This window comes from Lynx canadensis, chromosome C1 (assembly GCF_007474595.2).
Source record: "Lynx canadensis isolate LIC74 chromosome C1, mLynCan4.pri.v2, whole genome shotgun sequence".
NCBI classification, from domain to species: domain Eukaryota; kingdom Metazoa; phylum Chordata; class Mammalia; order Carnivora; family Felidae; genus Lynx; species Lynx canadensis.
Genome location: NC_044310.1, coordinates 24,557,747 through 24,573,839, shown reverse-complemented (window position 1 = coordinate 24,573,839; position 16,093 = coordinate 24,557,747). Strand labels below are relative to the sequence as shown.

Here is a 16,093-nt window from a genome sequence, read left to right as displayed (position 1 = left end):
CGGCCGGCCGCGGCACCCGGAGCCCCGCTGAAGCGGCCGCGGAGAGCCCGCGCGGGAGCCGAGATGTGTCTGCGCCTGGGTGAGCCGCGGCGGGACGGCCCGCGAGGCCCCCGCCGCCTTCTCTGAGGGTCACTTTCCGCTCTCGGCCTCAGTTTCCCCAGCAATGCGGTGGAGGGAGGAGGGCCGCTGGTATCCTCTGGAGGTGGGGTAGCGCCTCGGCCCTCCGTCCCCACTTTCCTTTCCGGCGGAGGAGGGAACCCCCAGGCGGGAGGAGAGTCGCTGGAGAGAGCAGCGCGCGCTTGGCCCAGAAGGAGAGCAGAGGGAGGGAGACCCAGGGCCCGGGGACCCCTGAGCCAGAGGCTCCCTGCCCTTTCGCCTCCTCAGCCTCGCAAAAGCCTCCCACCTCCAACCTTCCACTCCTCCAACAGGATCCAGACGGAGCGGGACTGGTGTGTCTCCTCGCCTCACTCCTTGGGCACAGTGATGCTGCTCTTGGGCATCAGACAGACCCGGGGACTCCCCGCTTTCTGGCCAAGAGACCTCATGAACCTCAGTTTCCTCATCTGTAAAATGGGGGTGGTAGCACCACCTCCCAGGACTGCTGTGGGAACGAAGTTGGCTCCTGAGAGTGAAGTGCCAACCCATTGCTAAGTGCTCTAAGAATGATCACTTAGACAGGAGAGGTCAGGACTGCCCTGACACTCTGTCCGGGGCTCCAGGCACAGCCCCACACTGGCCCTGTCCCTCCAGTTTGACCAAGTCTTGGTCCTAGGAGGTTGTTGTTCGTAAGCCCAACCCTGAGCCAGGTGGTGTCTGGGCTGCCAGGCAGGTGGGTGGATGGGGCGAGGTGGGTCAGGCCCTTGGGACAAAGCTTCCTGTTTGACTAGCAGTTATCTTCATGAGGCCCATCCCAGTTCCAAGGTCCCATCCAGCCATCACCTGCCCTCTGCTCTGAGGACCCAGTCCTGCTCCAGAGGGTCCTGCAGGGCCCCAGGTGTCTCAGCGACCAGCTGTGCTGGCCCCTCCCGAGTTTATATACACAAGGTCACACAGAAGGGCTATGACAGCAGCCCTACCCTGCTGCTCCCAGGGACTGCTTCTTGGCACAGGGCCCCAAGAATATCCACCCTATGATCCCTCCCTCCCCTCCACGTCCCTCTTCCTTCCTTCCTTCCTTCCTTCCTTCCTTTCCTTCCTTTTCTTTCTTTCTCTCTTTCTCTTTCTTTCTTTTTTTCTTCTTTCTTTCTTTCTCCTCTCTCTCTCTCTTTCTCTTTTCTTTTTTCTTTTTCTTTCTTCTTTTTTCCTTTCTTTTTCCTCCTTCTTACCTCTTTCCTCTTTCCTTTCTTTTTTTTCCTCCTCCTTCCTTTCCTTCCTTCCTTCCTTCCTCTTCCTTCCTCCCTCCCTCCCCCTTTCCCTCTCGTCCTTCCTTTCTCTCTCGTCCTGCCTCCCATCCTTCCTCCCTCCCCTCCTCCCTCTCCCCTTTCTCTTTCTCTCTCTCTCTCTCTCTCTCGGCTTCTCTAATCCTCGTTCTTCAGAGTCGTTTGCTCGCTTCTCGTTCCTTCTTTCTTTCATTTCTTTTAGCTACAGGGCTCCCATATATGAATAGGATCCAACCCTTTCTGTCACAGATGAGGAGACTGAGGTGTAGGAAGGACTTCCTAGAACTTAGTTTAGAGGCCTGGCCAGTTTCCCAGAGCTGGCTGGAATGAGGGGGCTGACAGGGCCAGGAGGCATAGTGTGTGTCCTCTGGGGCCAAGCCAGGACCCATAGGGGACATTCCAAAGAGCAGATATGGAACAGCCTGAGCTGCCCAAGGAGGAGAGATCCCTCCCCGTGAGGTGTGCAGACAGGGGCTGCATAGCCACTTGGCCACTCAGAATCTGCAGAGGAGTCTCTGATGTTCTTTTGGTCCCAGCCTCCCCCACTTGCCCTGTCCCTGTCCAGTCTCCCTGCACCAAGAGCTTGCTTCTCCCAGCACCCCCAGGGTATGCCCCACCTACCTTCCCATCTGTCTCCTCCTGGGACCCTCCTCCACTGGGAGACAAGGGTTATTCTTCCCATTTCATTATTTTTTTAAATTAATAATTTATTTAGGTAATCTCTACACCCAACGTGGGGCTCAAACTCACGACCCCAAGGTTAAGAGTCATATGCTCTTTGGACTGAGCCAGCCAGGCACCCCTCTTCCCATTTTAAAGATGAGGAGATGGGTCCTCAGAGGCTTGAGTTTCTTGCCCCAAGTCAGTTCAGCAATTGTGAGTTGACTACTATGTGCCAGGCTCTACACACCAAACTGAATCCCAAGCAGGATCTGATCCCTGCCCAGTGCACTAGGGGCTCTTTGGGGCCTAGACAGTGACTGTCAAACTCGCCGTGGTACCTTAGGGCCTGGCACAGAGCAGGCACTCTGAGCATTTGAGTAACAAACTCCTGAATGAATAAATCAATGAATGGGGAGCTTCGTAGAAAGATCATGGACCTGGAGCTAGAGACCTGGGTTCAAGTTGTGGCCCTGTCACGCGTAACCTTGAGCACTGACAAGAACTCCTGCCCTTTATTAAGTACCACCTGTGTGCTTTTCCAGCCTTAGAGCCCCAAAGACTCTCACGAAGGTGTTGTGAACCCCTTTTCCAAATGAGGAAACTGAGGCTCAGAGAAGACAAGTCACTGACCCCAAGCCCTCCGGAAACAGACTTAGCACCCAGTGTCCACTAATCCTGCCAGGGCCTCAGCCTTCTCCTCTGCCAGAGGCTGAGCCGCACCATGGCCCTGACCTGGCTGTCCCCCCACAGGTGGCCTGAGTGTGGGGGACTTCCGGAAGGTGCTGATGAAGACAGGGCTGGTGCTGGTAGTGCTGGGCCATGTGAGCTTCATTGCAGCCGCTCTTCTGCACGGCACTGTGCTGCGCTACGTGGTTGCCCCACGCGATGCCGTGGCTCTGCAGTACTGCGTGGTCAACATCCTCTCTGTCACGTCCGCCATCGTGGTATGGCCAGGCGAGGAGGGTGACTGGCGAGAGGGAGCTGGAGGGGGCTTGGGGTGGGCAAGGAGAGAGCCCCGAGCCTCTGGTCTCTCAACCTCTCCCTGCCTCAGCTGCCTTGTCTATTACATGGGGATTGTAGCATTGTCCACCTGAGAGGGTCCCCGTGAGTATGAATGAGATCACGTAAAGTGATCCACGTAATGAGATCCACGTAAAGTGCGTGTCATGGTATCTGGCGCATGGTTAGTGCTCACGCTTGCGAACTGGGATTATTATGATGACAAGGAAGTAACCAAGGCAGTGCTGGACAAAAGGAAGGAGCATCAGCTGAGCTTGGGAGGGTCCAGGAGTGTTCACAGAGCTGGAGGCCCCTGAGCTGGATATTGACGGATGAGTAGGAGTTCAAAGATAGGCTGCAATTACCATAGCCCACATAGGAGGCACGCTGGGGCCAGCAAGTAGGAGAGGAAGCTGGGATGACGTTCCAGAGACAGAGAGAATGGCAGATGCAAAGGTGTGGAGGTGGGAATGGCTAAGATCTATTCTGGGGACACCGAAAAAACAAATTTGGCAGGAACTTAGCATTAGGCACGGTCTATGGTAGGTGCTCAATTAATGGTGGCCGTGGCTATGACTAGGTGTCAGTACCTGTTTGAGGAATCCACGAATGAAGGGGCCTGGCATTCTGAAGGTCACAGAGCTCTTTCCCACCTGTTAGCAGAGGTGGCTGCAGCTTTTGGGCAACATCCATCCATCAAAGCCTTGAGTTCCGTCTCTGCCACCTCCCGGCTGAGAGACTTCTTCCTCTCTCTAAGCCTAGTCTCTCCTCTACAAAGTGAAGCTCCAACAGCCCGCTCGCGCCGAGACTTAGGTGAATGGAGATCACATGCCCCAGCAAGCGGGAGAAGCCTCAGTCAGTGGGACGGGCCGGGCTGTGCAGATGTGTGGTGTCCCCTGGAGTGACCCCTGGGGTTCCCCAGTGACCCCAGTGTTCCTCTCACCAGCCTTGTAAGGAACTCCAGGAGAGCAGTGAGCTCAGGGTTTGGAGATCCACCGGGGATGGGCTCTGGGCTGGACCCCTTCAGCTTTGCCCTCATTTCCTCCGTTAATCCTCAACTGCATCTGGCAACAGGGGGCGTCTGTTACCCCCGCTTTCCAGAGGGGGAAACCAACACTGAGGATTCACCCAACCTCCTGTCGATACAAAGAAGCCAGGCTGGATCTGAAACTGTTTGTGTCTGACGCCAAAGCTAGTGTCCTTTCTGTGAGCTCATCCTGCAGACTGGGGCCTAGCCCACAGAGCTTGGGGCACTTACGTGGGGCTGTTCAGTGAAGTAAAGCCATTGCTGGGTGGCCATCAGACCACCTGCCTCCCATGGGCTCAGCCCATTGAATTCTCCTCCATGAAGTGTTCTGACTTGTTAAAATATCAATTTTGTGCTTAGTTCCTTGCCAGTTGAGTTTACTTAGTTTATCCCCAAATCCTTCCACTCCAGAGAGACATGTCATGTATAGCCTGTGACATGGCCCTGTGACCCTGGGCTACACAGGTCCCCGTTTGAGTTAAACACCTATAGGCAGTGGGGAGTCACGGAAGGTTGTAGGCAGGGAGTTACCGGATATTAGAAACATCTCTTCGGGGCTGGACCGTGAGGAGGCAGTGCCTCTGTGCAGATGGAGGTAGTGAGGCCAAAGCTGAGCGGAGATGAGGGGCCGGGGGCTTGGAGGGCTAGAGTTGGCCTCGGTGGAATCTTTACCCGGAGCTGCCCCTGACACCTGCCTGCTCTCCTTCCCCACAGGTCATCACCTCAGGCATTGCAGCCATCGTGTTGTCACGCTACCTCCCCAGCATCCCCCTGGTATGTGGCTCCTCCTGGGAGGGGCTGTAGGGGTCGGGTGGGGGCAGCAGCCACCCCAAAGGGCCTAGCTTGCCCGGAGGGAGTGAGGCTGACCCCATGGGACCAAGCCTGACATCCGTTGACCGGTGGCCTCCCCCATCCAGCGCTGGACAGTGTTTAGTTCGAGCATGGCCTGTGCCCTTCTTTCTCTGACCTGTGCCCTGGGCCTCTTGGCCTCCATCGCCGTGACCTTTGCCACCCAAGGCCGGGCGCTGCTGGCTGCCTGCACTTTTGGAAGCCCCGGACTGCTGGTACTGGTGCCTGACTGTCCCTTCGACCCCACGCGCATTTACGTGAGTGCTCAGGCCTGGGATTGCAGGAGGGGGCAGGGCAGGGCTGGAGGAGTGGGGGGATGGGTGGTGACACTCAGGGGCTCATCAGAGGTGGGAAGGGTTCTTGGAGACCCACCCTGCATCCTGCCCCTTGTGCCCGCCCCCCCGCAGAGCTCCAGCCTGTGCCTCTGGGGCATCTCGCTAGTGTTCTGCGTGGCAGAGAGCGTGTTTGCTGTGCGCTGTGCCCAGCTCGCCCACCAGCTGCTGGAACTGAGGCCCTGGTGGGGGAAAAGCAGCCACCACATGGTAAGGCCCGCCACCCCCTCCATCAGCCCCCGACTCCCCATATTTCCTGGGAGCCCTTGCTGGGAAGCCCAGGCTGGTCTGCCCCTACCCTCTGCATGGGGCCCCTGCCTTGAGAACTGGGGCAGTTTTTCCTCCAGGATGAAAGGGAGAAGCTCGGAGGTTTAGAGAGGTCAGATCTCCCAGCTAAGTCACACAGCTGAAACCTGGCTCCCCCAAGGCCCAGGATGAGTCTTGAGGGAGAGGGAGGAGTATCTGGGTTCAATCTGGGGGCACTCCAAGGGTATGGTCTGGCTCTTGCATGGGAGGGGGTAGTGAGGTTCTTTTGCCCCAGAGATCCTCCCAGCCCTCCCCTCATCCCCTCCCCTGGGTGTCCTATAGGAGCAGACCCAGTTCCCCGGCAGCCTCTTGTGTCTCTGCAGATGCAGGAGAGCCCAGAGCCCGTGGAGGGCCATGACCTGCTGAGCTGCACCAGCTCTGAGCCGCTGACCCTCTGAGAGCTGGTGGCCCGTCCAGGCCCCGTGACCACTGGGGCCCCCTGCAACCAAGTCTGCACTGTGACCAGGTCAGGATTCCTGGAACAGACCCGAGAGGTTTCACTGGTCACTCAGGGGCCCGGGTGGGGCTTTCAACCCCTTCCCTCAGCTACCCAGCCCACTGCACTGAAATGAGACTTTATTCTGAAGTTATTAAAAAGAACAGAGATGCTCCACGTGGATGCATGCAGCAGGGGAGGGGACTCGGCCGGGGGCCCTGTGCTTCTTTCCCACACAGGATGCTGTGGTTGGGGCTCTGGATGTGTCTGCCCATCCGTGGGCCTGTGTGTGTGTCTTTCTGAGAGAGGAAAAATATACAGAGGGATCGGTGGGTCTGTGTTCATCCGAGTGCTGAAAGGCAGGTGGGGGTTCATGGGACCCACAGCTGGGAGCCTGGAACTGCGGGGGCGGGGGGGGGGGGTCCTTTTGCATCGTGGCCTCCAGGCCAACAAGAGCTGTGGAGCAGGAAGGGTCGAGGCCCTCCTGCAGGAAAGGACGACTCAAGGAAGCTTTTTCCTCAAACCCCCACACCTCCGGAATCCTTCCTCCTATCCAAAGGAAGACAGCCTCCTCACCTGGGCATGATTCCGCCCTCCACCCAGGCTGAGAGCTACAAGGGCGGGGTGGGGGTGGGGGAGCTTGCCCGGTGGTTGGGGGAGGAGCTCGAGGCTGCGTGTGAGTCGGGGTGCGGGTGGGGGCGGGGGAGAATGGCTGAAGTTCCCTCTGGGTAAGGGAGGGCAGACCCAGCCAGAGCCTGCATCTCAATCATTGCCTAAGGGAGATATTGCCTTTTGGACTGAGGGTGCTAACCGCTTGCTTGCTGTAGGGTTGCCTTCTCCATAGACCCCAGAGTGCAGGCCCTGGGGGCGGGGGGTGGGGGCAAGGGGGGGGGGGTGCGACCAGCCTGACCCCCAGCCTGGATAGACACAAGGAAAGGAAGCCGGGAGAGGGCCAGTGAAGGCAGGGAGGAGGGGGAACCTGGGTCCTGTCGTTCAGAACTGGGAGGCGCTGCTGGGGTCGCACTGCAGCAGACGCACGATGGACGGGTCGCTTTTGGCCCCGCGGATGAACTCCTCCAGGGACAGCTTGCCTGCGGGGCGAGGGGAGCAGTGATGCTGGAGAAGGCGGCCGCGCAGCGAGAGGAGGCCGAGCAGAGCCGCGGGAGAGGAAGGGGGAGTGGCACCCGCCCCGCCCCATCCCTGCCCCCTCACCGTCGTTGTTTGTGTCCATTTGGCGGAAGATTTTCTCGGTCCTCTTTTCTGGGGTCGACTCGTCCTCCGGCATCTTCATCACGGACGAAACCATCTTGTAAATGGCCTGAGGGGCGGGAGGGGGAGGCAGGGAGTGAGAGGAGCCTGCCCGAGCCCCCCACCCCCAGCATCCAAAACGGCCTCCACACACGCAGAAGATTGCTGCCCCCGCTTGGGTGAGGTGGAGAGATGGTCACGGAGGCGTGGGGGAACGGGAAGGGGGGTTAGTTTAGGAAGGAGTGCCTGGAGAGGCTTCCCAGAAGAGGGGGCTATTGGAGCGGGCCCTGACCAAGTTCCCTTGGAGCGCCAGGTGGGAAAGGTATTGCTGGCAGAGCAATCTGCACGTACAAAGGACCTGCAGCAGGAAGCTGAGGGGGCGCCGAGAATTTGGGGGTGGCTGAGTGCAGTGGGCCAGGAGAGAGGTTGGAGGATATCGGGACCCAGATAGCGAAGGGGCTAGAACATCGGGCTTAGGAGCTGGTGCGGGGCGCTGCGGGCTCCAGGATGAGTACCGGCTTAGGGCTGCTTTTCTGAAACTTCGGGGCCCTGGGCAGCACGCGCTCGGCCGCCTACAGGGGGCGCTGGACGAAGGAGGTGACATTGGGCTGCGGCGCCTGTGTGGCCCGGCAGGGGGCGCAGAGCCGCACTAAGGGCTGTAGGGCTCGAGGCCGCAGGGCCCAGAGAGGGCGGGGGCATTATGCAAATAAACGCAAATGAGCATCTGCCAGAGGCGGGGACAGCATGCGCTCAGTTGTGCCCAGAACTGCAGCTGCCACGTGCAGGATCTCTGGAGGCAACACGAAGGAGGATATTTGTGCTAAATGTAGGCAGAGCACGTAGGGCTTGGCCTGTGGGACAGACTGGGTCCTGGCGCCCCAGAACTCAAGGACCAGACGGATCCCCCCCGATGTTCCAGCTCTTTGCAACTGACACCTCTGCCAAGAAGCCTCCCTTCTCCCATCCCATAAACTTCCCTTGCCTCAGATCCAGATCCGGCCTCCGTACTGGTCCCTTCCGGCCTCTTTCCCTCGCATCTGTCCCCCACGCTGCCTCTGAAAGCTTTCCAAACACAGATCTCCACCGCCACGTCCCCAGCCCAGTGGGCCGCCGCCTCGCTCCCATCACACACAGGCTTCCCTCCAGGCCCACCGTGCACCCAGCTCCTTCTGGATGCTGCCCCACGCTCCTTCTGCTGCCTCCCACTCTTCTTTGGGACTCCACTTACATAGCGCTTTCTCAGGGAGGCCTTCTCTGATCCTGCCTGGGTCAAGGTCCATATGCTGGCCCAGAGCCTCCTGGGCTCTTCCTTTGGGGACACCTCTCTGAAAGTAATTTTGTAGGATTGCACCTAGTTTCCAGCATACAGCTAAAGATCATGGATATCTAGCTAGTACCCACATCCTCAGAACTTAGCACAGTGCCTGGCATCTGGCAGGGACTCCACGGCTTAAAAGGCTTTGGTGCCTCCCACTGCCCTCTGTACCAAGTCCAAACCATTCAGCCCTGGTCACTCAAGGTACTTCTCGTTTGGTCCCTGCTGACCTCTCCATCATCAGGCCTCCCCTGGTGAGTGACCCTGCCACAACCAACCCCTCCATGCCTTTCAGGTTTCCCAGAATATACAGCCTCTTCCTGGAATAATAGTACTAGCTACCACTTGTCAGTCTCCTGCCGTGTGCCAGGTACTTTACAGGCATTATTTCTTAACCTCACAACGGCCCTGAAAAGCAGGTATCGTGATCCCCATTTTCCAGATAAGAAATGGAGGCTTGGAAAGGGAATTGACGGCAGAGACTGAATTAGAATCCACTCCTTCAGAGTTGTGGGATAGATGCTTGTGGGTAGTGATGACCAGCAGGGATTTTGAAGTAAGATGGACTTGGAGTGGCATCATGGTTCCACTAATGTGGAAGCCTTGGACAAATCCTTATGTGTAGCCTTGGACAAGTCCTTAACCTCTGTGAACCTGTTTCCTCATTTCTCCCTCATTAGGATTGTCCAGACGATTGAATGAGACACTGTTGTAGTTAGAATAGTAGCTGGCTGGAGTAAGTGGTCAGCAAACAGCAGCTCATAATATAATCATTACTCATCCACCACATCCTCAGGCCTTCCCTGCCTTTCAGTCCCCTAGACTCCAGATGCCACATTTAGCTAGTCAGTGCAGACTTCTTCTCTCCCACCAGAGTGGGAGCCCCAAGAGGCCAAGACGCAGCGTTTTCCCTTATGGTGTGTCCACAGGGTTGGGTCCTGAGAAGGATGGCCAGGTGACTTAGAGAGTGACTGCTCCCCTCGTGACAGCCCTCTCCTGGGCCTCCTAATTAATTGTCTGGAATTGTGCACTTACTGTTTCATTGGAGCCAACTTGTAATTAATCAGTCACTGGGATTTGCAGAGCTCTGTCTGCACCGGCTGTCTCGGGCTGCCCGGCTGCCATAAAGGAAATCAGGGCTTACGTAGCAGAGGTCAGCCAGGCAGGGGTCCTGAGGAGGCTGAAGGAATGAAGCTGGGCATGACTGATGTCTTGGGTTTGGCGCCCCCAACAGGGCTGAGATTTACCAGTATAGAGCAGTGCAACCACACGAAGTGGTAAAACGTGAACATCTCTCATATTGGTTGGTATGTTCAATCCCTGAGCTGTTGCTGTTTTCCATCACCCTGATTGCCCCAGCCCTTCCACCAGGACCCCCAGAACTTCTCACTGTCCGTCAGCTAGAGAGTTCATGCCTGGTCCATGGGGGTCACAAACATTAAGGCTTTACCCCTAGCGATAGACACAGGGAGGGCAGCGCATCCCCAAGCAGCCCATGCTAGTCTAGCTCAAGAGAGCATACCCCGATGCTTAGCAAGAGAGAAGCCAAAGCAAGAATCCAGTAGGGGCCGGATGCAATGGAAGGGGAAGCAGCAGAGCCGAGGAACCAGAGGGAAAGGATTCAGGGAGGCAAAAGGAAAGAGCAAGAGCTTGTGCAAAGCTGTGCAGTGGGATTACTCAGGGCATATCCTAAGGATGTTGAAAAGGCCACTCTGGCTAGAGCAGAGAATGTGCAGAGGAGAGAATAGCAACCGACAGCATCTAACATTTGCCAAGTAACAATCATATGGAGGACTCTCTTCTCTCCTGCTAGAGCCCCTGTCCCACTTTATACCTGCAACAACCTGGTACTGTAGGGAGCTAACACCCTCACTATATGGGTGAAGAAACACAGGCTCAGGCAAAAAGTGAACTAGGAACTGGATAGATAGACTAGAACCAGAGCCCTGATGGACTTCAATGCTGGGCCAGGGGGATAGGCACTCTGGAAGATTGAGCTAATATATGCTACACTTAAACTTGTACTAAGAAAGAGCATTTATATCAGGTCCTTAAATCTCCCTGTGAGGTCAGTATCACCATCCCCATTTTACAAATGGGAAATCTAAGAGTTGAAGCCAACTCCAGAACTAGAAGCCAGATCCCTTTCTAGGGGCAACTCTGAGTGGTGGCCAGCTTGAACTTGACTCCACCACATACATGCTGTGTGACCTTGAGCAAGTCACTTCACCTCTCTGAGCCTCACGGGGTTATTGTAAGGATGCACTGGCTCATGGATATAAACATATCACTTAGTACTAGGTTTTTAATGGGCCCTCAGTCAGTTGAAAGGTGGCTGGGTATCCTCATGGAAAGTGGATGGTGGACCCAAGGTAGTCCACTTACAGGCTGTGTGGCTTTGGGCCAATGTCTTTACCTGAGCATTCATTTTCTCCTGAGTAAATGAGGATCAATGAAACATAACTGGCCTGTACTCTGAAGAAATGTCAAGTTTGGAAAGACAAAGACTGAGGAATTACTACAGATTACAGGACTCTAAAGAGACACAACAATGAAATGCAATGTGTGATCCTCAACCTGGGTAAAAAGTGCCTTACGGAACATTTCGAGACAGTTGACAAAACTGGAATATGGTCCGTAAGTTAGATAATAGCATTTATCTACGTTAGAAAATAGTTTCTACATTAAGTGTCCTGACTTTGATAATTATATTATGCGTCATGTAAGAGTATGTTCCTGTTCTTAGGAAATACATCCTGATGTATTCAGGGGTGGAGGGTCATGTTCAGAACAACAGCGAAGCATTGCACACACGCTCGCATGCCCGTAATGATAAAGCAAATATGGCAAAAGTTAATTGGTGAATCTGGGTAAAGGATATATGACAGTTTTCTCAACTTTTCTTTAAATTGGAAACCAGTTCCTAATAGTTTTTTAAATGGGTCACAAGAGTAGCACCCGCCACTACCTACCCACAAGGGCTCTCGAGAGGGTGAAAGGGAATGGGGGGTGCCAACTGCTGGGCCCTGCATCTGGCATTCTGAGGGGTCCAGGGGCCCACCTGCACAATCTCGAGCATCTCCTCGCGGCTGATGTAGCCGTTGCCATCCAGGTCATACATGCTGAAGGCCCACATGAGCTTCTGCTCCAGGCGGCCACGCGAGGTCACGCTCAGCGCGATGATGAACTCCCGGAAGTCAATGGTGCCATCGCTGTTGGTGTCAAAGGTGCGGAAGACGTGCTCGGCAAATTTGGAGGCGTCACCATAGGGGAAGAAGTTGGCGTAGATCTTCTTGAACTCGTCCACGTTGAGGATGCCCGTGGGGCAGTCCTTGAGGAAGCCCTTGTACCACTCCTGCAGCTCCAACTCCGAGAACTCCGTGTTCTCCCGCAGGTCCTGCAGCATCTCTGGCCGCAGCTTGCTGTTCTGCTTGCCCATGGCCACCAAGCCAAGTCCCACCTGGATTCCCGAGGGGGTCAAGGGGTAGAGAGGAAATGGTCAGGCCCTCTCGGCCCCTTGACGCCACTCCAGGAAGGCCCCCCAGACACCAGGCTCTCCAGTCTCTCATTTGACCCAATGAAAGAGAGCAGCTGGCCCAAAGTCAACAGCCCATACCCCGGCATCCTGCCCGTGACACGCTCCACACCATTTCCCAGGACCTTACAGTTTCCCAGGGAACAGACCAGGAGACGGAGGAAGGGAAGGGGACTCACATTTACCGGAGAGCCTTCTCAGTGCCGGCCACTGGGCTTTCACAAGTGAATATCATTTCACACTCACAAAGTGAAGTCCAGGAGTTAGCCCCGCTTTACAGAGGAGAAGGCAGGCTCAAGGAAGTGAGGTGACCTGTTTCAGGTCGCAAAGCCGTGGAGTGACAGGGCTGCCTCCCAGAGTTGCCCAGGGAGGTGCAAAAAGGCCTTCTGGTCCTCTTCCCTCTTCCCTCCTGCTCCTTCTTTGCCTCGCATATGCCTGCTCATTACAAAATACACCTGCAGCCCAGACACTGACCTGTTCTCTCCCCCCACACATGTGTGCCTGACAAAGGCCAGTGTAAGATAGATGTTAACCTAGGCTCCAGAGCCAGACCACCTGGGTTTGAATCTCAGGTCTGCCTCTTGCCAGCTAGGTGACCTTAGATGAGTTCCTTATACTCTCTCTGCCTCATCTGTAAAATGAGGGTAATAGTACCTACCTCATTATTGTGGGGATTAAATTAGTTAATACATGCGAAGCACTTAGAATGATGCCTACACGTATATGTGCTACATAAGTGTCAAATAAAAATGATTTATGTGTACCCAGATGCCACAAGACTCATGCACAACAACATACAAATGAATACACACTGACACATATTAATGCTACATAGCTCACCAAATCCATACACTGGCTCCCAGGCCACTCACATACCACCATGGGTCACCATGCCTCCACACCACATTCCCTCTGCTCCACAACTCACATGTACTGACACACACGGCACCACTCACGAACAGCTCCCATACCCTGTGCATCAAGACACCAGCCCACGACCCCACATGTCTCACAAATGCCATCACAAGCCAACTCCCATGCTGACACCTCTCACATGGCCAGCTGCACGTGGGACCCTCAGGCAGCCTTGCCATCTTTCTTTTCCCAGGGGTGCTTGCAGGTCCCAGGAGAGGGAGCTGCAGCCCTTCTCAGACATAACAGGGGCCTCTTTTCCAGTGAGAGCCCTGGCCAGCCAACCTTTCCCCAATACTTACCTTTCACATAGTCCAGAAAGATCCCCTCAGTAAAGGAGGTTAAGGCGCGGAGGGCTGAGGGGAAGGCAATGGAGAGGAGACAGCCAAGCAGTTCCAGGCAGGAGTGTAGGGGTGTATGCAAGTGAATCCCTCCCCCCAGCCTCGGGCTGTGAGTGAGACAGGGTGAGGATGTTCCTTGTGTGTGCATTTGCACATAGCTCTGTGCACATGTGGATGAACATGTGTGTGAGTGCTTGGGTTCGTGTACGCACATATGTCTCGGGTTTCTGCATGGCATTTGACTCCCGTGTGTTTCAGTCAATATATGTGCATGTGACTAGGTACGCACCCATCACAGTATGAGGGGGATATGCCTGAGTGGCCATTTAGTGGACTTGTGTGTGTCCTCAGCAGTGTCACATGCATGTTTTTGCAAGTTGGTGACCCTCCATTCTAAAGCAGCCTTTTCTGCCCCAGACTGAGGACCCAATGAACAAGTGTGTGGGAGGGGACTGAGGAAATGCGTGGGGCTGGGGCGGAGAAGTGTGTCCCTTAGTCCCCTCCTCAAGGTCCAAGGAACTGGGTCATCGGGGCGGGGGCAGAGAGATGCGCTGGGCAGGAGAGATCTTCCAGTGGCCCCCTCCTCCCTGCCACCCTCAGAACTGCCCCTCCAAATCGGAAGACTTGGAAACGAGGGTGGTAGAAGGTTCTGTTGTCTCCTCAAAGACCCCTAGTCCCCCGAGTGGGAGGCCCCCCAGCTCGACCTGAGAAACTCGCCCTGGGGACCTTCTCCAACCTCTCCCCAGCTCTCGCCCTGAGCCCACGCTTCAGAGCGCCGGGCGCGGGGCCCCTCCTGGAGGGGGCGCTCCGAGGCGGCCGGAACGCGACTCCTCCCCGCTGGCCACTCGGCGGTCAGGACCCTGGAGAACGCCGCGCTCTTCCCCTTGGGGAGCCCCCTTCTCCCCAGCGCCCTCGGAAGGAGGCTCCCCGGGAGGCGCGAGAGCGGCGGGGCTGGAGAGGCTGGACGGGGCCCCCTCCCTCCGGGCTGCCCCCTCCCCGCATCACCCAGCCCCGGCCGGAGCGGCCCCCACTCACCCAGCGACGCGGAGACACCGACTGCGCAGGGAAGGCGGCGCTGCTGCGGCGCGCGGCGGCAGAGGCGGCCGGAGGGGCGGGCGGGGGGCGGGGGGAGGGACTGCCAGGGAGACGCCCCGCGGCGTTGGCCCGGAGCCCCTCCCCTGGGGGGGGTCCCTGTTCCTCCCCTTCCCCTCCAGCCCCGGGGCGGGGGGAAGCAGTGAGCTAGGCTCTGCCCCCGCCCCTGCCCGGGAGAGGGAAGGGGACGCCCTCACTTCCCCGGCCCCCTCACTAGGGAGCGCCCGCCGGGGGAGGAGGACAGAGGTTTCCATCTCCTCAGCATCTCGACTCAGGTAGCCCGAATGGGGTCCGGGGGGTCAGTGCCCAGAGACGTCTTTCCGAGCTGGGGACAACCCCGGCCGCTGCACCCCCAACCCTTCCTGGGCGCGAAGCCGCACGTCGCTCAGCGAGCGGAATCCGGAGCCTGGGCGGTTCGATAGGCGCCCTCCTTGCCACCACGCCTCAACTCGCGAACTAACAGAGCTGGGGGCTCTTTCGCGAGGGGGCAGCTCCCATTTCTCCAGTCCCGGAGGTCTTGGGCGGGGGGGAGACACGCCCCCTCCCCCACCTCGGCCTTAGAGAGCCCCGCCCCCATCTCCTGCCCACCGCCCCGGATCTCACCGCCCTTCCCCCCACCCCCCACCCCTCTCAGAATGAATCTCACCTCCCAACATTGATCTAAACTGCTCCTCCCATACTCGCTTCCGTCCCCAGGCTCTGCCTCTGCTGTCCAGTCTCGGGGGTTCTGAAGTGCGTAGGCACCTTACCTCAGGAACGCCCTTCTCCGGAGTCGCTGACCCCCCAGCACATCTCCTCCTGCCAGGATGGGGGCTGCATCCTCCTTCAGCCAGCTTCTGCAACAACAAACCCCCCCACACACACACACATCCTGGGCTCGAATTTTGTCCTTTATCTCTAGGAGGTGGGCCTTATTGTCCCCTCTTCACAAATGAGCAACCTGAAGTTCAGAGGGGTAAATGATTTTCCCCATGTCTCACAGCTGGTGAATGGAAGGCCTGGACTTGAATCCATATGCCTTCATCCTTTCATCGCACAAATATTCATCAAGCACTATTTCTGTGCCCAGCATTTTTCTAGGCAGTGGGGTTACAGCAGCGGGCAGTAAACAGTGGACAAAATATACAAGTCAACTCTGTGGTGTATTAGATACATATTTTGGGAAAAGTTGAGATCGGCGTTTAGAGGCTGGGATGGTGGCAGTGCTGAGGACCATTCCAAAGATTGTGAGGACCGTTCCAAGGATTGTAGATTTTATTCCAGGTGACATGGGATGCTCTAGGTTGGGGCCTTGAGCAGAGTGAGGGTCTGACTTTCAGGTCAAGCTTACTCAGGCATTCTGTCAAGAACAGACTTGAAGAGTGGGGGCCAGGGTGGAAGCCAGGGGCCATTTCAGGGTGAGAGAGAGGAGTCTGGTTACTTTGAAGGTGAGCCGACAGCATTTGCCTTCTGACTGGACACCTCCTCCCAAGTCGGTGGCAGCCGGGACACCCCTGGCTCTCCAGGGCTCAGACCAAAGCTCCACTTCCAGGTCCCCAACCAGGCCACTCAGATGGTCAAAGTCTAGTCTTAGTCCTTCCTGCTTGAGGATGGGGAGGTCCCAACTGGAGGAGCTGGGGAGCCAGGCGGCGGTGGAGGGGGTGGGGGAGGTTGGACATG

General features: G+C 56.7%; 2 protein-coding genes across 4 annotated transcripts; one reads left to right on the top strand and one right to left on the bottom strand.

The window, feature by feature from the left end:
* TMEM54 (transmembrane protein 54) lies at window positions 1–6,166 on the top strand. The gene is made up of 6 exons (XM_030327434.1): window positions 1–79; window positions 2,793–2,986; window positions 4,783–4,842; window positions 4,986–5,174; window positions 5,325–5,459; window positions 5,879–6,166. The coding sequence occupies exons 1-6, from the start codon at window positions 64–66 to the stop codon at window positions 5,951–5,953; spliced, it is 669 nt and encodes a 222-aa protein (XP_030183294.1). The 5' UTR covers window positions 1–63; the 3' UTR covers window positions 5,954–6,166.
* HPCA (hippocalcin) lies at window positions 6,115–15,115 on the bottom strand. Of its 3 annotated transcripts, XM_032594251.1 has the most exons (5): window positions 14,378–14,422; window positions 11,616–12,014; window positions 7,204–7,309; window positions 6,971–7,082; window positions 6,115–6,290 (listed from the first exon to the last, which is right to left on the bottom strand). In XM_032594251.1, exons 2-4 carry the CDS (start codon window positions 11,991–11,993, stop codon window positions 6,985–6,987), a joined length of 582 nt encoding a protein of 193 aa, XP_032450142.1. In that variant the 5' UTR covers window positions 11,994–12,014; window positions 14,378–14,422; the 3' UTR covers window positions 6,115–6,290; window positions 6,971–6,984. The 3 variants fall into 3 exon arrangements, with proteins under 3 accessions (XP_032450142.1, XP_030183298.1, XP_030183297.1); XM_030327438.1 differs by lacking the exon at window positions 14,378–14,422 and adding an exon at window positions 15,081–15,115 and having other exon boundaries at window positions 6,115–7,082; XM_030327437.1 differs by having other exon boundaries at window positions 6,115–7,082.
* Between the last annotated feature and the right edge of the window lie 978 nt (window positions 15,116–16,093).